Raw genomic sequence first — 27,001 nt, forward strand, 5'->3', positions numbered from 1 at the left:
CCGACTTAGGTCTTTGAATGAGCGGGCCCGAGTCCCACCCGGCCCGCAGCTTCAAACCCGGGCCGGGCCCAGGCCCGCACTTTCAAGCCCCAGCCCGCTGGAAAATGGTTCGAACGGCCCGGCCCGGCCCGCGGGCTGGGCCGGGTCCGGGATTTCGGGTCGGCCCGGGCCCATGCAGTGCTCTATTAGAAGCTCCATCGAACGTCGAAGTGGCCGTCAGCGTCAACACGAGTAATGAAGAAAATCATCGCGCTTTCGTCTTGCAGTCATACAAATGTGTACGGGGCCGCGGACATTCTTACGTCTTGTATTGTTTTGTGACAGCTTAATGCTGTAGTGTTTGCTCGGAGAAGCATATAGTCGAACTCTCATAAACCCAATTGTAATATAAAAGGGACAATGTAATTGACAATTGCACGGTTGAGCAATACATACGGTTTTATTTAGGCGGAATACGGAAGTTACAATCTGCTAATCTGGTTGAGTTGAAAATAATGTTAGGCGAATTACAGTAATTTTGGAATATCCAGTCGCAGTCTGCATTCCGCTTTGTAATATCGTTCTCCGTAACCCAATAAGTGCAGTCCGTTTTTTCTGAAATTATATTTGACGTCAAAGTTCAATGATCACTCTTCTGATGTATAAAGGAACAACATTACAAATGCTAATGCAATGCAGTTCGTGCAGTTTAGTTCGAGTAGTGCAGTTCGTGTTTTTCAGAAATTATATTTGACGTCAGGGTTCAATGATCACTCTTCTGATATATAAAAGCACAACATTACAAATGCTAATGTAGCTTTCTAATGCGAAATAGGCGGCATAAATTTTGCCACTCTTTGAACAATTCGTAAACGATTGCCACAGCAGAATATTCACGAGCGGACACTAACTTGTTGCATCAAATATTGAGGCAACCAAGCACAAATTCTAACACAAGTCATAGCTTTAGTCCAAGCAGAAAAAGAATTATTCTCGAATATAAAAATAGATTACGGAACATGTGGCAGTTTCAAAGGTTGCAGCGGAGAGTACCTCCTCGCAGTCTCCGAATTATCTTTAGCCTACCTAATTTAGGCTACCACGTGAGGTGCTGGCCACAAAAGGCTCTCTTTGTTTCTCATTGCTGGAACATGCCGCACTAGATGAGATCATCTAGAGCGCCAAAGTTTAATAGACGTCAGACTCTGTCCAGTCGGCGCTGTGAAAAATACCGCCACCGGAGCCATCATCGCAGCCCCGGCTCCACTGGGTAAGGCAAAGCGAGCCATCTGATACCGAATGTGCATAGGCCACAGTAGAACGCACCCCCTTATTCGTTCGTGTCGAGGCTCCGTTTCCTGAAAACCAAGGACCTGGAGAGCCTTCTTCGCCAGTCCACGCTTCAGAAAAGTAGAAAGCTCACCAAAGCGAACTGCGGGTACGGTGAAAAAGAAGTTTCAGTTATTTCGGTGCACTGCAAGCTGCAACTCGCAAGTACAAGCGAGCGTCGCGCAACATCGAGCTCGAGGCAAGCCCTCCGCCATCCGTTCTGTAGCGACTAAATGCGTTAAATTGATATATTTAATAATGTCAAAGTAATTAAGTAGACGATTAATTCAGTTGACCGTGTATGTTACGATCAGTGATACAAAAGTTATGTATCAGGGACGAATGGCCTTAGTGATTTTCGACCTTTCAGTTCCATTTTCCAATTATCTTCAAGTACTTGTGCGTTGAAGTATTTTATTACGCATCCTAGAAAGTTCTGTTGACGGCTGTCTTTCATTTGTGTATACTGCAAGTGGGGATATGCGCGTATACACTTTCGCGGGGTAGTAACCGAAGGCAAAACAAAAGCGCGAAGGTGGCCACGACCAAAAATTTCGATTTACTTCTATGACGCGCGTGTTAGCATTTGCTAGTTCAAACCGGAACATTGAACCTTCTAAACATACGTTCGCGATGCTCCCTGGTTGCGACCAATTATGATTCTGGGAGGTGACGGGGTGCGTGTTGTTTATCACGCGTTTTGAGTCTGCCTCTCTGCCTCTCATTCCGTGTTACGCGGCGCCCACCACGTTCAGAGATTCTGCCGAGCTTCATAGCCAAAGTTACCGTGGTTCTCTTTCAGGGATACGCAAAACAATAACAGCAGAGCCACTTGTCAGTCTTTCTGACGCGACCGGCTGCGGAGAATGCGAGTATTTCGCTTACCCAACATGTTCGACAGCCCGCATCAAGCACATTCGCCTTTCTGCTTCCTGCAATAGCTATGGAAATCGCTAAAACTAAACGTTGCCATTCAGTACTTTACGTCCGTGCCATTTCACAACGCAACAATAACGTCGATTGCGGTGTTTTATTGTAGGGCACAGAGCTGTCGCGTCTGCTTTTGTTTTCTTCAGTAGACCGCAGCAAGCCGAACAACTATTTCATAATAATATCTGGTGTTTACCGTCCCCAAACCACGACATGATTATGAGAGACGTCGTAGTGGAGAGCTCCAGATATTTCGACCACCTGGGGTTCTTTAACGTGCACCTAAATCTGAGTACATGGGCCTCAAACATTTTTGCCTCCATCGAAAATGCAGCCGCCGCGGCCGGGATTCGATCCCGCGACCTTCGGGTCAGCAGTCGAGCGCCATAACCACTAGACAACACTGGCGGGGCAACGAACAATTCATGGCGGTTCTCTGGCGCATGCGACTAACACAGAGAAATTCATAGCGCTCCTTCGGAGTGTTAAATGCGCGAAACGCACAATATTAAGCTAAATCTTTGTTTCGCACTCGCTAGTTCCACCAAGTTTCACAGCGAACTGCGCAAGGGCGTCGGTCGGACTTTGCACTAACCAATACTGGTTTGAGAGGTGGCGCTACGCGTCTTCGGAACTCCAGTGTCTTACGTCTATATTGAAAACTATTGTTGATACCATATATATATATATATATATATATATATGTATATATATATATATATTGCCACGTGTGTTTGTTTCTTTATCACTTTTGGTGTATTCGGTTTTCTGCCACAAAGACTGTCAGCAACGCTCAGCGCGAACCGCGCCTCATTGTTCGAGAACCTTCGCGATCACTGTAGATCGTTTTGTTAAGATTGCGCGCAAGACGCGCACACTCGAACTCATTCTAGAATTTGCACGACAGCCAGCGATAACGCTGGAATATTCGACGGCACATGTTTAAATGCCGACGCGCTTCACCGCTAGTCAGTTGATCGATGGTCGACGCTCTGTTCGACGCTACCGGTGTATTGCTGTAGTTTGAGTTTCAGTTTCCCGGCCACAAGTTCGGCCAAATGAACAGTTTCATCTCGGACGTGCTGACTGCTGTCTTCGTCGACGTCACGACCACGTGACATCTGGTGGAGCTGCTGCTTGATGATCCGGACGCCACCGCGGAGCGCTGACCCAAGCCCAAGCCGCGAAGAAGACGACTCTAAGGACAACCCGGATCCTCGAACCAGCTGCCGGCAGAAGGGACTACAACCAGAGTACGGGCTCCTTCCCGAAAACGCCAGGCAGCCGAAGACCGTCACATCGACCGCCGAGACGATGACAGACCCTCTGCCACCCACAACGGTAGTGATGCAACAGCCAAGGGAGCCACCAACTTTCCGTGGATCGTCGTTTGAAGACCGGGAGAGCTGGCTGGAGACGTACAAGCGAGTCGCCGCCTTCAACCACTGGGACACTGAAGAGAAGCTGCGCCACGTCTACTTCTACTTAGAAGACGCCGCGAAGACGTGGTTCGTAAACCATGAATCGAGCCTTCAATCCTGGGACCTCTTTCGGACGACGTTCCTCAATACCTTCGCGAGCATCGTCCGCAAGGAAAAGGCAGCTACTTTGCTGGAGACAACAGCACAGCTACCGAATGAGACGGTCACTATCTACACGGAAGAGATGACCCGACTTTTCCGCCTGGCCGATGCTGCCATCCCTGAGGAAAAAAAGGTCCGCTTCCTTATGCGGGGAGTGAAACAAGACCTCTTTGCAGGATTGGTGCGGAACCCACCGAAAACTGTCACCGAATTCCTAAAGGAGGCTACAACAATTCAAAAATCCATCGAAATTCGGACGAAGCAGTACAACCGCTCAACCCTGTCGACAGGCTACACCGAAGCGCACTCGCTACGCACCGACGACCTACGGGAAACCATCAGAGCGATAGTGTGGGAGGAGCTGCGCAAGCTGTTGCCTTCAGCGCAGCCTCAAGTGGATTCGATCGCCGACATGGTCCGCGAGGAAATCAAGCAGTCGCTGGGCACCCCCTATGCAGCGCAGCCGCAGCTGCAAGCAACGAACTATGCTGCTGCAGCCCGACGCAACGCCCCCCCCCCTCCTCGCCCGCGTCAAGACGCCGCGCCGCCGCAGCAGTTCCGCCGCCAGGCACCGCCGCCGCCACCAACGACGCCATACCGCCCACCGACAGGACAAGGATGCGCCCCTCCAAAGACCGACGTTTGGCGTGCCCCTGACGCTCTGCTACCACTGCGGGGAGGCCGGCCACACGTACCGCCGCTGCCAATACCGACAGATGGGGCTACGCGGATTTGCCATCAACGTGCCGCGCCCGCAGCCAGGCGAACGGCCTCGCGACATTGACGACTACCGAACACAGTGGCACGAACGACGACCTTCCCGATCACCGTCGCCCGGCCGCTACATGTCACCGCACCGCCGGCAGTACACTGGCCCAAACCGGGGCCGGTCGCCTAGCCCGTATCCGGGAAACTAAGGGCAGCAACCGATGGAGGTGCGGTTGCTGTACGACGAAATGCCGAAGATCCTCCGCGGCCGCCGATGACGACAACGCGACGAGACCTTCAGAGCACGACGCAAACCGGACGGAGCCCTCACGACGAAATTTCGCGGCCCGAAGAAAACCTGACGACGCAACGTCGAAACAGCGGGACCAATCGACGAAGCCGTGATCCGACGCCACGACCTAACCGCAACGCAAGACGACGGAGTAGCGACCTCGATGTTCTTATCGACGGTCAGAGCGTCACAGCTATCGTCGACACTGGAGCCGACTATTCCGTCGTCAGTGGGCCATTCGCCACCAATCTGAAGAAAGTAAAGCATTATAACAGAAGAAAATCCTCGACCACTCCGACAGAGCCCCTGCAGAGTTTCCACGCGAGAACGTGAGGCCATAAAAAAACAAGTCGACGAAATGCTTCGCGACGACATCATCCAGCCTTCAAAGAGTCCGTGGGCGTCACACCGTGGTGTTAGTGAAGAAGAAGGACGGGACACTGCGCTTCTGCGTTGATTATCGGCGCCTGAATAAAATCATGAAGAAGGACGTGTACCCCATCCCACGGATAGACGACACCCTAGATCGACTTCACAACGCGACGTACGTTTCGTCGATGGACCTCAAGACCGGCTATTGGCAGATCGAAGTAGACGAAAGAGACCGAGAAAAGACCGCTTTTATAACGCCCGACGGCCTCTTTGAGTTCAAGGTCATGCTTTTCGGTCTTTGCTCGGCACCTGCGACGTTCCAGCGCGTCATGGACACCGTACTGGCCGGATTGAAGTGGCAGACGTGCCTTGTGTATTTGGACGACGTCGTCGTGTTTTCCTCGACCTTCGACGAGCATCTCCGGCGGCTTGAGGCAGTACTTCAAACAACCAAGACATCTAGACTGACCCTGAAGCCAGAAAAGTGCCGATACGCATACGAAGAGCTCCTATTTCTCGGTCATGTGATCAGCAAGCCTGGAGTGCGCCCAGACCCGCGGAAAAGAGCTGTCATCGCCGACTTCGCACCACCCACCGACAAGAAGGCCGTGCGCCGATTTCTCGGCTTATGCGCCTATTACAGACGCTTCGTCAAAAACTTTTCACGGATCGCCGAACCACTGACGCTTCTCACGAAGGCTAACGTGGAATTCAGGTGGGAAACGGCGCAAGTGCAAGCATTTCAAGAACTTCAACGACGCCTGCAGACGCCCCCCATACTGGTGCATTTCGACGATTGCGCCGATACGGAAATACACACCGACGCAAGCAGCGCAGGAGTCGGTGCCTTCCTTGTGCAAAAGACTGACGGGCTTGAAAGTGTTATCAGTTATGCTAGCCGGTCACTATCTAATGCAGAAGCCAACTATTCCACAACAGAAAAGGAATGCTTTGCCATCATCTGGGCTACGTCAAAGTTTCGTCCCTACGTCTATGGCAGGCCCTTCAAAGTTGTCAGTGACCATCACGCCTTATGTTGGCTAGCTAACTTGAAGGACCCTTCAGGTCGTCTCGCACGATGGAGTCTGAGGCTTCAAGAATTTGACATTACCGTCCTGTACAAGTCCGGACGAAAACACTCTGACGCCGACTGCCTGTCCCGAGCCCCCGTCGACGCGCCGCCGCAAGAGGACAACGACGTCTGCTTCCTCGGAACTATAAGTGCCGACGACTTCGCCGAAAGTCAACGAGCCGACGCGGAACTGGGGGGCCTTATGGAGTACATCGGGTGCAAGACCGCCGTTATTCCGAAGGTATTCAAGCGAGCACTGCCGTCGTTTTTCTTACGGAACGGCGTTCTCATGAAGAACACCCTTTCAGCACTTCGAACCGACTACCTTCTTGTCGTGCCCTCATCATTGCGACCAGAGGTCCTCCAGGCCCTACACGACGACCCCACTGCTGGGCACCTCGGTGTTTCCCGCACGCTCGCCAGAATACAGGAAAAATACTACTGGCCACGCCTTGCTGCCGACGTCGCCCACTACGTTAAGACTTGCCGAGATTGCCAGCGACGGAAGACACCGCCGACGAGGCCTGCGGGACTTCTGCAGCCAATCGAACCACCTCACCGGCCGTTCCAAGAAATCGGGATGGACCTACTGGGGCCGTTCCCGACGTCGAATTCCGGCAACAAGTGGATCGTCGTAGCAACTGACTACCTCACCCGCTACGCCGAGACAAAGGCCTTGCCCAAAGGCAGTGCCGCCGAGGTAGCCAAGTTCTTCGTGGAGAACATCGTATTGCGTCATGGCGCCCCAGAGGTCCTCATCACAGACAGAGGTACCGCCTTTACTGCGGACCTAACTCAGGCGATCTTAAAATACAGCGAGACGAGCCACCACCGCACCACCGCCTACCACCCGCAGACCAATGGCCTCACCGAGCGTATAAATAAGACCATCGCCGACATGGTGGCCGTGTACGTCGACGTTGAGCACAAGACGTGGGACGCCGTCCTTCCGTACGTGACCTTCGCTTACAACACGGCCGTCCAAGAAACGACGCAGATTACGCCGTACAAGTTGGTCTACGGAAGAAGCCCGGCGACGACGCTCGACGCCATGTTACCCAACGTCACCGACGAAGAAAATCTCGACGCCGCCGCTTACTTACAGCGCGCCGAAGATGCACGACAGCTTGCCCGCCTACGGATCAAGAACCAGCAGACGACTGACAGCCGCCGCTACAACCTTCGACGATGCCACATGGAATACCAACCCGGTGACCGTGTATGGGTATGGTCGCCATTACGCCGACGGGGACTCAGTGAGAAGCTTCTTCGACGATACTTCGGACCGTACAGGGTACTTCGACGCCTCGGCGCACTCGACTACGAGGTTGTCCCTGACGGCATTACGAACTCTCAGCGGCGCCGTGCACGACCTGAAGTCGTCCATGTCGTGCGCCTCAAGCCATATTTCGCGCGCTAGCGAATCTGAGGACTGTCATTTTGCTTGATTATTGTTCTTTCTTGTGCTTATTGTTTATTGTACTTTGTTGCTTAATTCTTGTTATTTATTGTTGCATGCATTGGCCTGTTCTGTTTTAGGCATCGGGACGATGCTTTTTCAGAGGGGGGCATTGCCACGTGTGTTTCTTTTTCACTTTTGCTGTATTCGGTTTTCGGCCACAAAGACTGTCAGCAACGCTCAGCGCGAACCGCCCCTCATTGTTCGAGAACCTTCGCGATCACTGTAGATCGTTTTGTTAAGATTGCGCGCAAGACGCGCACACTCGAGCTTTTTCTCGAATTTGCACGACAGCCAGCGATAACGCTGGAATATTCGACGGCACATGTTTAAATGCCGACGCGCTTCACCGCTAGTCAGTTGATCGACGGTCGACGCTCTGTTCGACGCTACCAGTGTATTACTGTAGTTTGAGTTTCAGTTTCCCGGCCACAAGTTCGGCCAAATAAACAGTTTCGTTTCATCTCGGACGTGCTGACTGCTGTCTTCGTCGACGTCGCGACCACGTGACAATATATATATATATATATATATATATATATATATATATATATATATATATATATATATATATATATATATATTTAGTGAAGCTTTGTAAGTCAAACATTTCGGCGTCATACGTGAAAAAGCCGGCGAGCGTACAGAAATACGGCTCTCGATGGTCTCCGCCCGCAATTTCATCTCGAGAAATATAATATCTTAACAGGCTTTGAATCACACAGTTGTGGGCATTGTTCGCTTGCACTATCTTCAAATTAGCCGTTCCTTATTTGGAAATCTCATATTCTTTCAAGTTAATTTGTCTTTTCAAATTGTCACATTCCATTCTCGCCTTTCACTGGTGCATTTGATTGTTTCATGCACAACCCTCGTTCTTGCCTGTAGCGACAGAAGTGTGGCGCGGCGAAGCACAGGGGTGACGGTAAAATTCCGACTTGTAGAAAGGAAAGAGTTACGAGGGAGCATTGGGGCATTGCAATAGAAAAATACTACATTTCTTCGTGCTTCGCCAGACTATCAACAAAGCGCGGTGGGTAAATGGCAAGAAATTTAAGTGTATCGTTGTGCTCAGTTATTATAGGCACCTTGAAAAATCAAGAAGCCCTGTTTTTTGACGAACTTTAAGTGTTCTCAGCGCCAAAGAACGCCCAAAAGCAAACACTAAAGTGTCCCGAAACCGGTTCCTGTAATGCTGTAAAATTTCAAGAAAACGCTAATATAGTTCAAAATGCCGTCGCGTTCAACAATGTCAAATACGGCAGCGCCACTTGCCGCGGGCGTGCTACAAATTCCGAGGAACAATCCCTTGTCCTATACAGAGCTTTCGGTATACCCAGCGTTAGCCTTTACATTACCATTCGCGTCTGGCCATGTTATCCATATATTGAACCTCCCTTTCTTTATCGCAGATATGCCTGCTCACCCCTCTTCCTCCTTCCACGGTGAGGAGGAGCACTCGGCAAGGAGCTCAGAAAAGCCGACGAACGGAGCGTGGCAATGAAAAGAGCGAATCAAGCGAGGGCCCATTTTGTATCATGAAACGCGTGTAACTCCACTATTACGGCACTCTTTCGAAACATTCTCGCGGCTGTGTAATTGTTGAAGACTCGTGCACAACTGCAACACCAGAACGAAATTTTGACCTGTGAAATTTTGACCTTTTCATACAAAAATATTGCTGTTTATTCGCAGGATTTTTGCTACATTTGCCAATAATGTCCACGTTTTAGACATTACTTTTTTATACTTTCAAAATGAGATTTTTTGTCGCAGTGCTTTTTTTTTTCTTTTTGTGTTGTGGACCCGCATGAAATAAGATTTTGTTAACTTCTCTTTTTCTTGCCTACATGTTTTTTCAGTAGTCAAGAGCTTAAGACAACAATTCTGTCATATACATTTACACCTGAATTGGCGATATTTCACGGTGGCGTAGCTAAAGGTTACTGGCGCGAAAGAGCTGAGGCACTCCATACATGAATAGTTTCAGAACTGACTAAGTGGTGTCGGCCTATGTACATTATGTGATATCGAGTTAAACTCTACAATGATGTTGTGCTCGTTAATCATTTCGACCAAATATATTTTAGGGGAGCCAAGTTAAGACAAAATAGATTGAGATAGGACTATTTTACGGAGAACAAACTTACGTTGATCCGGTGGTAATAGCCCGGTAATGATGCATTTGGAATTAGCGTGCAGAATTGGGTAATAATGCTCGACGTAGTAAGGGAGATATTCCGATCCTGAAAATTCAAGAAGCTTAAATATCAGTAACATGTTTTCAATAGTGGGGGACAAAAATCGACTATTTCATAAGAAAGCTGCGTCACGCAAAAACATGCACGCGCGCGCGCGCACGCACTCACACACACGCACTCACACACACACACACACACACACACACACACACACACACACACACACACACACACACACACACACACACACACACACACACACACACACACACACACACACACACACACACACACACACACTGAGGCATATTTAAAATGTCATTGAGATATATGGAGGCATGTTCAAATTACATCTCATGTGCGCTATTTTCAAGAACGTAATAATTGCGTGCTCGCTTTTTCTGGCTAGCAAAGAACGCCCGCAAAATCTGAAAAATGACACTTGAGTAGACTGCAGAAAGCATCAGGAAGCAGCGCCCAAAACAGGATAAATGTAAGGTAGCAAATCAAGACTACACTCCCACCTTTTGCGTGTGGGGGCGTAGTCACGAGTCATTTTTCATATTTCGCGTGCTTTCTTTATTAGTAGGGAAAAAGGAGCGCGTAATTAGCACGTTGCTGAAAATAGCACAGGTAGATAACATTCGAGCATGTCTACGTATGTCTAAGTGCCATTTCAATGATTAGGTGAGTATTTCTCGAGTATGAAACATAATTAGGACTAGTTAACTAGTTAACTAAACCTCAGTAACGAAAAATTGGTATTGGGTACCAGTGGGTGGCACGCTGGGCCCGTGCGCCCCCCCTCCCCCGACATTCTTCTTTTCTCCATGGCATACGGAGCCCAAAATGATACTCGACTACATCTGCCTTCCCGGTCTCCATATCAGACCAAGGAGGTACCCCGCCCTCCTGAAAAAAAATTAGTGTGTGTGTGCGCGTGTGTTTGTGTTTGTGTGTGTATCCTCTTCAGGCCCTGCGTGCATTACAATGCAAATTTGTTCTTTCCCGGTTTTCAAAATTTGCGCCACTATTAGAGGCAATATTCTTGGTGCAATCACATTGTCCACCATGTGGTGCCAACTTGTCATCAATACAGGAAGCATACTACAGAGGAAGCCACGTTTTCCCGCTTTCATACATGACGGCATTCTCATCCTCGGCGTTGTGGTCATGCCGTCCAAGTAAATCACAAATTGCTCAATAAGCATCGAGGCATATTACTTAATTGATCTTTAAATCTACGCAGGAAGGGTTTAGGAGCAATTTCCGTGCGTTATGTAACGATAAGGGCGAGTATTGTGATCAAAAGCAGTTTTTTCTTCAAATTCGCATTATAATGCCCACTCGGTCTCCATGGGTACTTTTTCCTGAGTAAGTTTACCAATCTGATGCGGTTAGTTACTCTGTGGCATTAAGCTTTGGCGTCTGTTTCACCTAGGAATCAGTGACAAAAGAAACATGTCATTGAGCCAATGACCAGCAATCACATCTTGGATTTCGAATTGTCATACGATAAGGCTGCCCCTTGCCCATTACCTGTTGTCGAAAGAGATGTGTGCTACATAATTTGAAAATAAGTCACCACGGAAGCTGCTGAAAGCCAAGGTCGCGCCCCTGCCTCTGAGCCATGACGAACTGTGCAAGCAAGCAAAATGCCACAGTTTGAGAACTAGGGATCGTACTCGAGGTGCCGAAGCCCCGGATGTTCTTTTTGAACACATTTGTTGTGAAACTGCTCCAAGCAGTTTCACAGCAGTTAGCAATGTGGTATATAATATTCCCCTAAGCTGCGGCAGGGTGTACATCGGCCAAACAGGCCGGTGTTTTAAAGATCGTGCAAGGGAGCATCGCTTGGCGGTAAGCAGCAACATGAGCGGGCACTTGACAGACCACAGCAAGAGCTGTGGTTGTGCGCCACACTTCAGCCAAACGACGTTTCTAAAGAGAGCAAGCAGCCGCACTGAAAGGGAGACAATTGAAGCGTTTCTAATAAAAAGGGCAGGTAGTCAGTGCGTTAGTGCCCCATCACTCAGTCTAAGCGAGAAAGAAGCTACCTTTTTGAAAGAGAGCCTTTGGACATGTAGAGTTTAGATTGTACGATGCTCATTTTGCCTCTCACTAGGGTTGGCACGTGTTCATAGTTGCCGGCATGTTTTCTTAGTTCGATCGCTTTAGTGCAGTTCTGGCACATGCCTTGACTCTGTATTTGTGGCTCATGATGAATTGTTAGTTCTGCCATGTGTCAATTTCTGTTATGGGATTAACTTGTTCGGCAGCTTATATAAATCGGCGCGGTTCCTGATAATAAACAGTTGGAATTTGGCGCCCGTGTCTGTCTGTTCGTGTCTTCGCTTCGTCCCCGTCTTCTTTGCGTCATTGCAGTTTTTCCTCAAGTTATGAAGCAACTAGCTCAGCAACAAGCCCTGTTGAGTCATGTTTCTCGATCTCGAATGGAATATTTGAGGTGATGTGTTTTGTTGAGATTACAGAGATGAATAAATTCAGTGTGCTGTCGTTTTACACATTCTTTTTCTGTCATTGCAAGGTTGAACTCACAATTATAATCAAATGGGAGAACATTAAACTTAGAAAATAATTCACTTGTATAGCTGTCATAAGGTAAACACGCAACATGGCGCAATGCTTTTTTGTAGGATAAATAACGTCTGAATGTTTTCCTGTGACGTTGTTCCCCATACTAGATTACAATAATAGGCGTGAGAAATAAATATTGTATTATACAGCAATAGCCGTATCTTTGATGGCAGAACATCTCGAAGCCTACAGAGTGCGCCGCATACCTTCGGCATAATTGTTGCAAGGCATTCGATGTGTTTGTCCCATAATAAGTGCTGATCAAAGATCACTCCAAGTGTGTTCACGTCAGCCGAGACCTCGATTCGTTCTGATCGATAGAATGTGTTTAGATAACGATTTACATGTTTTCGGATAGGTGCAAAAAGAACCGCTTTTGGTTTTTTTTGGAATTAATCTGTAAGGAATTTGCTTCACTCCACAAATATGGCGTATCAAGGACGGTGTAAGCCTCTTGTGATAAATGATCAGCACTACATGACTAAAAAAAGGCTGGTGTAATCTGCGTATAGCTTGGTTAGTTACTAATGTATGCTAAATCATTTATATAATGTTGAACAGCATAGGTCCCAATATGCTTCCTTAGGCAACACCGGCTTCCAAATTCAGGGGGTCTGAGTATTCTCCTGAGATGCAAACGCATTTGTTCCTGTGCATTAGTAAGACCTGTGAAGGTCCAGGGGTAATCCGCGGAATCCATAATGTTCAAGGTTTTGTAGTAAAGCAATATGGTTTATCCTGTCAGAGGCTTTGGAAAGATCAATAAATACGCGTAATGTTATTTTTTTTTCTTCAAAGCCATCCATTATTAGGTCTTTCTGTGTTAATAGAGCTAATTCTACGATAGGCCCTTACGAAACCCGAATTGTTACGGAGATAATAGCTGATACTTTTCACAAAACGACACAGCCATTTTAGAAATATTCTTCTCCAAGCCTTTTGAAATGACGGAGAGCACTGACACCGGCCGATAATTTGACATGTCGTTTCGATCGCCTGATAAAAAAATTACGTGTTAATAACTGCCTCTCCTGCTTACTTCAGGTTTCATGTGCGCCTTGACATGTTTAATTATGTACACGCTTGTTCCTACACGAAGCTCTTAAGCCTTCTCTTTGATGGCGAACGTTTAATGAACAACTTATCTTCATTGTAATGACAACCCCATTGTGATCTGTAGCGATATGTATTACAACAAGAAATGCGCAAGTACATAATGAAGTATACGTGATTATTTTAAAGCAAACGTGTTTCATACCGGGGACCACCAAGACTTCAGTGACGTATTTCCGTAGCGGAAAGCGCGTAGAAAAATGCACCCAATCAGAGGGCGAGAAGCAAAACTTCCGTAAACGGGAGTGAAACCCACGACCTCTCGGTCTGCGCGGACGGATGCCGTGCACGCTATCCACTGCGCAACGGTGACACGCTCTGGAGGGGTTACAAACGCGCCTTTTGTACCTCACACTTTCCTCTCAGAGTGTTTTTAGTAGGCTGGGAGCGGTGAAGTGAAGTAATGCATCATGACCTTGGCATCGGCGATTGACAAAATTGCAATTTTGTCAACGTCTTAACACACCCCGAGGTGGCGACCTTAGCACAAGCTTCAGCCTCGCTTATCGCATCCATTCATACCAAAAATAACTCTGCGACGCGCACCAGCCTCGTCAGGCTGTAACACAGATTACCCCGCGTGTTCTCGCCCCAAGAGAAATCACGGCCGGGCTACAGGATAGACAGGACGAGCGATGCACTTCCCTCTAGTCCGGACCCGTTGTTCCATAATTGCTTAACATGCCGCGGAATGGCGACCTTAGCCAAAGTTCTGCGTCTAATCAGCAAAACTATCCTGGCTGTCACACTGATTTTTCTGATTACGCTGTGACTGTGATCATGATCACTGACCATGGACGTTAGTAATCGTGTTAAAGATGTACCGCCAAGCGAGGGGCATACATGTTAAACGGTGTTATAGCTGCGAAACACCACAAGTATCGTGCAAGCTTTCTGATATGATGTACAGTAAGCATTCAACTACTTCTTTAAGGACGTATTTTAGTTTCATTTTATACCGATTCCTATAACGGAGGGATCAGCCATGTTTTAGATGCGAAGTATCTTAAAGCGGAGCTCAATCCGGTGGGTGGTGGTGGTGGTGTGCGGCGTGACCACCCTTACTGCGCATGCGCATACCCTCCCCACACACCTCATCTCAACTCACCCTCTCCACTTTCCCTCTCCCATTCCCCTCTCCACTTTCTCTCTCCCCCTTCCCTTCTCCACTTTTCCTCTCCCATTCCCTCTCCACTTTCCCTCCCCCTTCCCACTATTCCTCTGAAACGTGGGCTAGACATGCCGAAATTCTCTCCTGCGCAACGCCGCGATGAGCTCGAGCACATGCGCGTCCCCTCCGCTTCTCTCTCCTCTCCCACGCTGCCCCCCTCTCGCCCGCCTGTCGACCGCGTTCCCCGCTCGCCCTGTGAGAATTAACGACCAGGCTAGATGGAAGATACGACGCGCGTAGCGTCCCTCTTCGCGTTCCACGACGCGAGGTCGGTAGCATGCCCAACGAACGCCAACGGAACGCGATCGTGCAAGTGCTCCGGCTTCGCATCGCCTCGTGATTTTTTCTCTTGTAATGTATGTATAGACCTACTTACCCATCGCGTTGAGCTGAATGGTTATCTGTCTCCGCCACATTACAGGTTTCAAGTATAGTGTATAATTCCTGCAAAAAAAGGCACACCAGCAATTAAAAAAAATTGTCGATACACTCATTGTAACAACTAAAAAACGTGTTTGATTAATTAGTAAACATGTAATATTTATTTACATCATTTCCTTACATAAGCTCTTTACAGTTTTGGATATGTGCGCTCTCATAAGAGTAACAAAAGTGGATGCAGCGCAACACAAAAAGCGCGAACTTCAGTAGTTCTTCAAATGACTTGGTGAAAAACGAGCACAATGAAATGAAAATGTTTATTGTGATATCTGAAATAAGAAATTCCTACCTAAAGAAAAAGCGTTGAGGGCAAGCAGAACGTTGTACTCTGGCCAATATACTCATTGACGGAGGTGAAATGAAAGATACCCGTGTACTTGAGTCTAGGTGTACGTTAAACCCATTTATCCCAAATTTCTGAGGCCATTTACTGCGGCGGCCTTCATAATCACATCGCGATTTTTTTATAGAAAGTCCAAATATGACTAAGTTTGATCCAAAGTCCAAATAATTCTCAGTTTGATTTCTATGCATTCAAAATTATTTCGCCTTTGATTTATCTGTCTTTACATTCGTTCGACGCAGACAGATTTAGATTCGACGGTAAAATGTTTTTGATTCGTAATTTTCCTCGTTCAAATTTCCACAGGCTGTGCATGGGAAGCCTCATGGTAATTTTCGGTTATTTGTTCGCCTATCACTAAATTCACATGCTGTCCAGTTTACCACAAATCAATTTTCTTGCACCTGCATGTCCAAGCCAATAAGAAGGCCATCGCAGCAATAGCTCGGCAATAAAGCATTCCGCGTTTAAATTAGTGCTTCAAAAGTTGTCACATCAAGTTCATAGCAAAATTTCATCAGCCCTTGCCCTATCGGGAAAATATGGTCAAGCCAAGAAAGGCATGTGCGTGCCTGACGTACTACAGTGAACTCTCACTTGTACGAACGTCAGTTTAACCAATATTTCAGAACAATGAACTCCTAGATACTCCCCGGGATTTTTTCTATGCATCTATACAAAAATATCTGAATTTAACGAATTTCGGAATAGTTAATATTTCCGTGGAACGAACTTGATCTGTGGATAAGGGCTAATTTTTAAAATCATGTCATGTATGCGATAGCGCCACGTGTTCTTGATAATAGCGGCTAGCTAAGCTGCCCAGTATTCATGTGACCCGACTGCGATAATTATAGACCCTTTTCATAAATACGTCACCTGACGGTGGGCTTTTCATCAGTTGCGCTTCGCAAAGGAGCGTGGGATAGCCAGCGCCAACGTGAGGGCATGGAAAGCGAGCCGTCAAATGCGTGCGTGCTGTGATGTTTGTGTTGGCGGCTAGTTATCCGTGTCATCCGCTGAAGTCTCACCGTTTGCGTGCTTGAACGAGCTCTTAGTACTCTCCGTTGTTCTTTCTGGGGTGCTTCCGATGCACAATGAGCAACATTTTGTACCCTTCAACCGGTTGGACGAGCACTTTGGCTCGACTGCCGCGGTTGCGGGACCGCGACCACAGCCAACTCGCGCGCACGCCCGGACCGGGAAAAAAGGCTCGCCGAAGCTACAAACTTCTTACCGAAAGCTACAAACTACAAACTTATCACCGAACGAAAGGAAGGACGTCACTGTCGCGGAACTATGCGACTGCAACCGGTGAAAACCCTGTCTGCCTCAAGCCACACCACGCAACTATTTTCCGGACGCCACGCGTTGGGTATATGGCGTAGCCAGGGGAGAGGGGGGCCAACACGCCCGTGCCCCCCCCCCTGAATTTTTTTTTGCCAGGGCACACAGAGCACAAAATGACACTCGACCACATCTGCCTGCCCGGCCCCCACTTAAGATCAAGGTGGTGCCCTCCCCCCCCCCGAAAAAATTTCTCCCTACGCCCCTGTTTGTATGTATTAAAAAATTTGACACGTGGCTTCCGATATGCGAGTGCTGTCGCTACTAAATGACTGGTACGCAACTTCATTTTTATTTTTCTGGCTGGCCTTACGAACCCTCGCAGTATTTCTGCACAATCTATCGCAATTCACCACATGCGGGCACTCGGGAGAAGACTATTTATTCGCAAAAGCAAGGCTACGCATGGCGCTGTGAAATAAGCACCTCCGTTTCTGTAGCGCGTTTACAAAACGGCGCCCTTCCGCACGTCCGTTTGACATCACGTACGCAGAGAGAACACGTGCGTTTGTTGTTCAAGTTTTATTGCGTATCTTATCGCTGTTCTCGTCGCGATATCCTCGATGGTGGCACATGGGAACGCAGCAAGTCTGCACCATTGCAGCACACCGTCTCTACGAAAAACGTTGATGACAGTTCACGATTCGGCGGTGCTGAAATGTCACGCACTGGCACGTTGCCGAAGCCTGCGTCGTCTGCTGCTGTGCCCTCACAATGGCGGCAGACTGTAGTTTGCGTGCGAGTCGCTAGGGGCGCCTTTTTTCGAAAAGGGTCTATAAAGCTGGCATGTCTCGGCTGCCTCCCCCCTCACTTTTCATTTCCTTTTGTACCGTCGTACTTGCGGTAAGATGTAGCAATAAAGTGCTTGCTACTGTTCTACGTTTGTCTCCGGGCTTTGGACGTAACATCTCGCGACGAGTTGCTTTGAACCTGCAGCGGCGCTGGCACAACGGAAGAAAGGTTCTACCCTGTTTGAAGCTCCTCGGGCTGTCGTTGCCGCATTGCGAGCTAGCGGAATAGCAGAGATGGCAGATCCAGTGACGCAAGTGGTGGGAAGAATTGGCCACATGGAGCCTTTTGACGACTCCGCAAGCGACTGGACTTCATACAACCAGCGGTTGACATCGTTCCTCCACTTCAACAAAATACCCGAGGCAGACAAGGTCCACGCGTTCCTGAGCCTAATAGGGGCGAAGACATACGCCCTACTCAAGTTACTTACCGCCCCTGACCTTCCGTCGAGCAAGACTTACGACACCCTCACGAAATTGCTTGGCGACCATCTGGCACCGAAGCATTCAGTAATTGGTGAGAGAGCCAAGTTCTATCGACGGTCTCAGCGCGAGACTGAATCCATTGCCGAATTTGTCGCGGAACTACGTTCCCTCTCGAGTTCTTGCGAGTTCGATAATTTTTTAGACGAGGCACTGAGGGACAGGTTCGTTTGCGGGTTACGAAGAGAAGATATTCAGCGAGTGCTATTTGCTGAAGACAAGAAGTTAACATTTCAGAAGGCAGTTGAAAAAGCTTTAGCGATGAATTCCGCAACAAAAATTGCAGCAGAAGTACATGGTTGAACGAGCGTCTCTAACGTAAATCATGTAACTGCACAAAAGCAAGGGCGGAAAGCAGTTTCAGTAAAAGATGCCAGCGAAACGAAAGCGTCAAAAATGTGTTGGTGGTGTGGCTCTTTTAAGCACGTGAGAAAAACTACATGCATGCGTCGGCGACGTGTTTCGGCTGTGGCAAGAAAGGGCATATTCAGCGTATATGTCAGTCTCATAAGGACGCAAAGTTGTCTCACGCGCGAGCGTACAACATGAAAGTTCTTGACTGCGCCACAGAAGTGATGCTAAACGGCAGGACGTGCTCGGCAAAAGATGCCATAATCGTACGCCTGCTGATAAACAAGACTCCGCTCGAAATGGAATTGGATACGGGAGCGGCCGTATCCGTAATTTCTACAATACGGGAGCGGCGGTATCCGTAAATTTGCGCCTACGCACCTACACAGGTGCATTAGTCGAACCAGCAGGAGTGGCTGAAGTTGCTGTAGAACATAATGGCCAAAGTGTGCTATTACACTTGTATGTCACTGAGCAGGGAGGACCGCCACATCTGGGCCGAGAGTGGTACAGCACGTGCGGCTCGACTGGAACGCTTTATTTTCCTGCAACAAGCTCTGCTCGGCACGGGAGCAGACGAACACGGAAGCAAAAGCAGAGGTGAGCAAGCTTTTGCAAAAGTACAGCAAACTTTTCAAAGAAGAATTGGCATGTATCACAGAAGAAAGGGCAAAACTCTTTCTCAAAGTGGACGCTCGTCCAAAGTTTTTGAAGGCGCGCAGTGTGCCTTTCGCACTGGTTCCAGCAGTTGAAAAAGAACTTGACAAAATGCAGTCAATGGGTGTGATCACATCATTAGCCACGTGCGAGTATGCCACGCCTGTAGTGCCGGTGGTAAAGAAAGACGGAAACATTCGCCTGTGTGGTGACTATAAGACAACTGTGAACCCTATGCTAGACACCGATCGCTATCCTTTACCATGTGTTGAAGAAATTTTTGCTGCACTCAGTGGAGGAAAAGAATTTTCTAAAATTGTCTTGAACAGGGCCTATCAACAGGTAGTGCTAGCGGAACCGGCGCGTCGGCTTCTGGCGATCAACACGACGAAAGGACTGTTCGTCGTAAACCGGCTACCTTTGGGCGTGTCTTCAGCGCCTGGTATTTTTCAGCGAATAATGGACACCATGCTCAAAGATCTCAAATGTGTCGCATGCTATTTGGACGATCGTCTAGTGACCGGAAGGAATAGAGCCGAACACCTGCAAAACTTGGAAGCAGTTCTAACCCGTTTGGAAAACCGGGGAGTTCGACTAAGAGCTGAGAAATGCACTTTTTTTCAAAAGGAAGGGACCTACTTGGTGGCACAAGTTGAGTACCGATGGCATACATCACACGACGGACAAGACTGATGCCATTGTAGCCGCGCCAGAGAACAAGCAGCAGCTTCGTTCTTTGCTCGGAACCGTAAACTACTACGGAAAATTTTTACCTCAACTGGCAACGCTGGCCCATCCCCTGTACGAACTGCTGCGTGACGACCAAGCATGGGCGTGGACCAGCGAATGTAAAACGGCCTTTGACAACATTAAGACTGCGTTGGCGTCTACGGAAGTTCTGGCTCACTATGATCCGCAAAGACCATTCAAATGGCTTGCGACGCATCTCATTACGGGGTAGGTGCTGTGCTTTCTCATATTTTTCCTGATGGCACCATTAGCCCTGTTGCTTACGCTTCACGGACGTTGTCCGATGTTGAGCAGAAGCATAGCCAGATCGAGAAAGAAGCGCTAGCTATCATCTTCGGCGTTAAGAAGTTTCACTACTATATTTACGGGCAACCGTTCACACTGATAACGGAGCATAAATCATTGCAGACTATTGTAGGCCAAAGGTCTGGCATACCAACTTTGGCGGCAGCAAGACTTCAACATTGGGCAGTGACGTTGTCTGCCTACACGTACTCCTCGAAGTGTCGACCGGCAAATGAAAATCTGGAAGCTGACTGCTTGTCGCGCTTGCCAGTTCGCCAGGAGTCCGCTAATGACGCAGAAGAAACGTTCTACTCGTTACGCTTGCAATCAATGCCGGTCACACACAAAGATATTGCACGTGCCACCTCGCATGACCAACTTCTTTGCAGAGTACTCGAGCTCACAAGTACGGGGTGGCGTAACTTTGCGGACGACGTGGAGCTCAAGCCTTTCTTTGACAGGCGAACACAGCTGACCACACACCAAAGCTGACTCCTGTGGGGAATACGTGTTGTGGTGCCTGCAAAGCTGAGGTTTCTGGTTCTACAAGAACTTCACGACGGTCATCCAGGTATTGTGCGATCCAAAGAGTTGGCCCGAAGCTATGTTTGGTGGCCTTCAATTGACGCGGATCTTGAGTCTCACGTCAATGGATGCAAACCTTGCCAGGAGCAGCGTAGTGCCCCTAACAGTGCTCCTTTGAACCCATGGCCGTGGCCAACATCCCCCTGGAAGCGAGTACACATCGATTTTGCTGGGCCCTTCAGAGCAGCACATGTCCTTAGTTGTGGTTCATACGCATTCTAAATGGCCAGAGGTGTGCATCATGAAAAACACAACTAGCACGGCAACCATTGATCGTCTTCGCGAAATGTTAAGTCGCTTCGGTTATCCGGCAACAATCGTGTCTGACAACGGGACACAATTTAAGTCTGCCGAGTTTGAGACGTTTGTTCGGGAGATAGGAACGTGCCACGTAACAACAGCACCTTATCACCCAAGTTCGAATGGCTTGGCAGAACGTTTCGTTCAGTCCCTAAAGACTGCCATGAAGAAAGATTTCAGCACTAGAAACCTGCAGGCCAGCCTTAACAGCTTCTTACTTGCTTATCGGAATACACCCCACGCTACGACAAAAGAAGCGCCGGCTAACCTAATGTTCGGTCGCCGTCTTCGTTCCAAACTGGACATTCTGAAGCCAGAAGTAGAGGGATTAGTTCGCCACCAACAATTTATTCAGTCCAGCCAAGGCAGCTTCAAAGCTCGACAGTTTGCTGTAGGCGACTGTGTTCTTGTTCGAAATTACAGGGGCCACCCAGATGGCTTCCGGGCACTGTGGTACGGTAGAAAGGACCCGTTTCATATGCCGTCAAGGTACACACGCCAAGGGGCCTGACCGTGTGGCATCGTCACCAAGATCAGCTTCTCCTGGGTGAAGATCACGTCTCCAAGGGTGAGGAGAACAAGGACACCTTCTGGGAGTTCTCGGACGCCACTGCGGAGACACCGACGGCAGCGCCCGAAGCCTCCGAGGCAGCACCACCAGTACGAAGATGTCCCGTGCGCAATCGACGAGCGCCAGATCGCTACACACCAACTTAATTTTGTGTAATGGTAGCTGCCCACAATTTAAGCGGGAGGAAATGTCATGTATGCGATAGCGCCACGTGTTGTTGATAAGAGCGGCCAGCTAAGCTGCCCAGTAATAATGTGACCCGACTGCGATAATTGTAAAGTTGGCATGTCTCGGCTGCCTCCCCCCTCACTTTTCATTTCCTTTTGTACCGTCGTACATGCGGCACAATGTAGCAATAAAGTGCTTGCTACTGTCTACGCTTGTCTCCGGGCTTTGGACGTAACAATCAATTCAACAAAGTTTTACGCTCTGCAGCGTTGGGATAGCCGATGTTCGCCGCCCACAATTTGCCCATCGATCGGCGGCGGTGAAATATCCCTTGTGCAGCCAGCGCTGCCGAGAGCGCTGAATCTCTCGTGACGGAGACAAAATCTTGCTAGGTGCGCGTGAGTTCTTTTTTTTTACTGTCTTCTGGGTATTGTTCGGTCATCTTCATTTCAGGTAACAACAGTCCAGTTTGTACGCCATGCGCTCACTTTGGTATGAGTTCGACGAAACGGAAGCGGTTGCTTCTATCAGACAAGCTCAAAATCTGCTGTGCCCAATGTTGTTCCATATTAGAGTATAGTGCGAAATTCGGCGGATCCCAGTCTTGTGGGAATCGGTTTCATGCGAAGCAGTAAGCGAGTTATATGCTGCCTTTGGGTGCTTTAAGTCAAGCGTTACGAGGCGGATCGACGTGTTCTTATCAGGGTAGTAGCTTTGTGCACGTCGTGGGGTTACAAGGCACGTCGACAACACCGTCGTTTAAAGGGTACATTGTGGTCTGACGGAACGTCAGCACTCAGGTTGCAGCACGTACATTAGTATTAACGAAACGAAGGTCGCTTATGGTGCAATGATATGAATATCATATGAACATTCGTTAGCGCAATCATTCGGGGTCGAGCTACGCTTGAATATAGCTTGCTGATCCCATAGGAATGCAAATGTAATGTTTTTTAGACTGGTATAAAAGCGGAGCTAACACTGGAACCACAGACGTTAACCTGACATGACGCCTGTACCGTAGGAGCACTTATGTAATGTTAATTGGTTGTTATAAAATTAGACAGCCAGCACCAGAACCACTGTTGACGTTGTACGACATTACGTTTGCATAGGGTGTTTTTGCTATACAATCTAGACCTCGCGTGGCTCTGTGGTAGAATACTAGACTGCCACGCAGAATGCTTGGGTTCGATTAGTACTGAGATCCTAATTTTTATTCTTTGTATTCGGAGGGTCAACGCTAACCATGTCGGTTTCTTTAACGCTCTTGCATTTAAAGAACTAATGTCTTTTCTCGCCTTTTCTGGGTATACCGGGTGTTAAAAATTAAGATTTATGGTTTTCTTAAAATTCAACACTGGGAGATACGTGAAAACCACCTTTGCAGATAAGTTATGTTTCCAGGGGGACACAAAGTGAGACAATAATTATTGCTGTCAGCCACCCAATTAACTAAGATTGAATAATGAACTTTTTAGTTAGTGCAGCAAGCGGGCATGTTTGTATTGAAAAGTTGTAGGCAGTCGCGTTTCTACGCAGTTCCACTTGGAAGAATTCTGCTTGCATGTATGTGCCCCTAGATATCCTGCTGCAAAGTTTAATTGCGGATTGCATGATTACGCATGCAAGACAGTGAGCACTGGCGCAAAGCTCCTCCCCGATGTGCCGCGGCAGTTGCGTGCAGCGTTTAATCTGACAACGGGTCGAAGGCATGGCCAAAGATGATAACGGTTACCTTTTTGCTACCGGCTAGCGATAGCAAGCAATGACTGCTCGTCACATCAAGGCGGAACATTGCGCCGATCCTCCCCATCTTGCATGCGTAATCATACAAACTGCAATTAAACTTTGCAGCGGGATATCTCGGGGCACAGACATGCTAGAAAAATTCTTCCAAGTGGAACTGCGTAGAAACGCGACTGCCTCCAACCTTTCAATATAAACATGCCCGCTTGCTGCACTCATTAAAAAGTTTATTATTCAGTCTTAGTTAATGGGGCGGCTGACAGTGATAATTATGGTCTCACTTTGTGTCCCCCTGGATAAAAAACTTATGTGCAAAGGTGGTTTTAGTGCTGAATTTTAACAAAAGCATAAAGATTATCTTTGAACACCCGGTATATAAACTGTCAATCACCTGTGGCGCATACCTGCACACCGCAGCCCGTCGTAAACGGGTATGTGCCATACGTGTCTCGAGCAAAGGGTTTTGATCTACACCAAGTTAAGGAGGCCGTCACGAGAGCACCCAGACGCAGGCGGCTAGATAGATAGATAGATAGATAGATAGATAGATAGATAGATAGATAGATAGATAGATAGATAGATAGATAGATAGATAGATAGATAGATAGATAGATAGATAGATAGATAGATAGATAGATAGATAGATAGATAGATATAAACGCTCACAATGGCTAGAGTTCGCTAAGAAATGCTTCGCATTTAATATTCAGTTTAGCGAACTCTTTCCTTGGGCCTCTTGAAGGTCACTTATGTGAGATTTCATTGTACTTGTATTTTACAGTGAAAGCTGTTATGAGATCATTTCAACGGCCGTTTTTCGCGCCGTAGTTGTCCACCGCCGCCGCCGGTGTCCGTAACCGCTATCGCACGAAATAAGAAAAAAAAAGGAAATAAGCAAAAAAAATTACAGGGTGGCACGAGGTTCGAACCTGGGCTCTCTGCGTGGGAGCCTAGTGAACTACCTCAGAGCCAAGCCGGTGCATGAAACTGCGTCGCAAAAAGACCCTATACAGGCTACATGCCGGGAAGGAACCACATTAACATATGTAATGTAGTTTGGTAGAAGAGTAAAATAACAAACAGCCGTCACACAAACGCGAATTTTGTAACCAGGCGTCACACAATGCGAACTGCGCAACGAGTGGGTTGTTGAATGCTTCCAACCCATCACAAAGGCCTCTGCGATAATTCTTCATCGTCATCAGGCACAGCATCAACAAAGTGCACATAATGCCTTACAGGTGTATAGCGAGTACCACGGTTCTCCGCAGAATGACGAAAAATTGCATAGTGGCTGCTTCCCTACTTCCCAAAAATTATGATGATTTATAGCGTAGTGGGTTCCTTGCAAGTGCACTTCTGTTAGTTGCCAAGGAAGCCCATAAGGCTCCCATGATCCATTTCCTCAGGGTCTCAATAAAGTTAATTCCCTCTCTCGCTCTTCGTTTCTCCGGTTAACGTATGTTAGAAAGCGTGGCGGGACATTTAAATAACGACCGGGCGTCACACAATATCAATAACTTAACTAGTGGGTTGTTTAAAGCTTCCAACTCATTACAAAGGGCTCAGCCATAATTATGCATCGTCATCAACCGTCGCATCAACAAAATGCACATCCCTTAACAAATATGTGGATGATTCATACCGCAGTGGGTTCCTCGCAGTGCATTTCTATTGGTTGTCAAGGAAGCCCATAAGGCTCCCATGATCCGCTTCCTCATGGTCTCAATAAAGTTAATTCGCGCTCTCTCTCTCTTTCTCATGCTAACGTATGTTATAAAGCGTGGCGGGAGAGTTCAATAACGACCGGGCCTCACACAATGCGAATTACGTAACTAGTGGGTCTTTTAAAGCTTCGAACCCATTTCAAAGAGCTCAGCCTTAATTCTTCATCGTCATCAACCGTCGCCTCAACAAAGTGCACATGATACCTTACAGATGGTACTATCGCACTCAGTATGAGCTACATCACGCGAGTGCGTGGACGAGCGCTCTGCAAGGTTGTACAGTGGCGCCAATTATGGCATATTTTCAAGTTATCGGGAGAGAGTTTGGCCGCTCTTGCGAGCGCGCATCGCCCCCACTTGCTTGTTTTCACACTCGAAGTTCGAAGCTGATATCACCTAAGGGCAAAACGAAGGCGAGAGTTGAAGCAAGAGGAGGGGATGCGCGCTCGTAGCGACAACCAAGCTCTCTCCCGATTACTCGAAAATATGCCATAATTGGCTCCACTGTACAACATTGCATAACACTCGGCCACGCGCTCGCGGGATGTAGCTCATACTGAGTGCGATAGTACCTCGCTTCTCCCCAGAATGACGAACAATGTCGTGGTGGGTGCTTCCCAACTTCACAAAAATTATGATTTGTGGCGTAGTGGGTACGATGGTAGTGTACTTGCATTAGTAGCCACAAGAGAGTTGATAACGGGCTCTAGAAATGCCGCTCTTCAAGCTTTCGCTGTGACTGTACTGCGCTTTCCGCGCAGGCCTGGCGTTTTTTAAATGCGAAGCATTTCTGAGCGGACTTCTGCGACTATGTGCGCGCCTATCTATCTATCTATCTATCTATCTATCTATCTATCTATCTATCTATCTATCTATCTATCTATCTATCTATCTATCTATCTATCTATCTATCTATCTATCTATCTATCTATCTATCTATCTATCTATCTATCTATCTAGGAGCCTAAGACTTCGTGCTCTCATGACCGCTTCGTTAATGAGACGTATATGAAAATTGGTATGGCACAGCATGACTGTATGACGTACACAAACAATAGGTCATAACATGAAAATGGTCATATGCATTTCATGAAAGACATGATAAATATGGCACGGTCTTGGTGATCTTCTGGTCGTTTCGTTAATTTGTTACATACCGAAAGTGGCATGACTTGACAAGCTTGTATTTCAAACATAAGTGACAGGTCCTGTCGCGCAACTCATTACACGCATATCATGTACAACATGATTTATAGGACACGATCTCGGGGCGCTCGCGGACGTTTATTTTTATAGATGTATACCAAAATTGGTACAACTAAGCATTTTTGTATGGCGAACTTAAATGACAGGTGGTAACATGAAAATCACCGTATCCATGTCATTTACGCTATGGCATACATGCCCCGCTCATGGTGCGCTTGCGGCCGTTTGGCCAGCTCGATACGCACCAGAACTGGCATTGCGTGACGTGACTGTACGACGAGCACAAACGACAGGTGGTAACATGACAGTCATGATATGCATTTCATGCGCAGTATGATTTACACATATCATGATTTTCGTGTCACCACTTGTCATTTGTACTCGTCCTACAGTCACGTCACAAAATACCAGTTTTCGAATATACCAAGGCAGCGAACCTA

At 47.9% G+C, this 27,001-nt stretch overlaps 1 protein-coding gene across 1 annotated transcript in view; it reads right to left on the bottom strand.

Annotated features, from left to right (window-relative positions):
• Positions 1-430: 430 nt before the first annotated feature.
• LOC119402285 (uncharacterized) overlaps positions 431-27,001 on the bottom strand; it is a 93,078-nt gene continuing 66,507 nt past the window's right edge. The window contains exons 7-9 of the mRNA XM_037669435.1: positions 15,184-15,251; positions 9,875-9,970; positions 431-594 (exon numbers count right to left, since the gene is read on the bottom strand). Coding sequence (XP_037525363.1) covers positions 440-594; positions 9,875-9,970; positions 15,184-15,251 — 319 coding nt within the window. The 3' untranslated portion in view covers positions 431-439. The remainder of the gene's footprint in view (positions 595-9,874; positions 9,971-15,183; positions 15,252-27,001) is intronic.

The sequence above is a fragment of the Rhipicephalus sanguineus genome, chromosome 8 (genome assembly GCF_013339695.2).
Source record: "Rhipicephalus sanguineus isolate Rsan-2018 chromosome 8, BIME_Rsan_1.4, whole genome shotgun sequence".
Taxonomy (NCBI): Eukaryota; Metazoa; Arthropoda; class Arachnida; order Ixodida; family Ixodidae; genus Rhipicephalus; species Rhipicephalus sanguineus.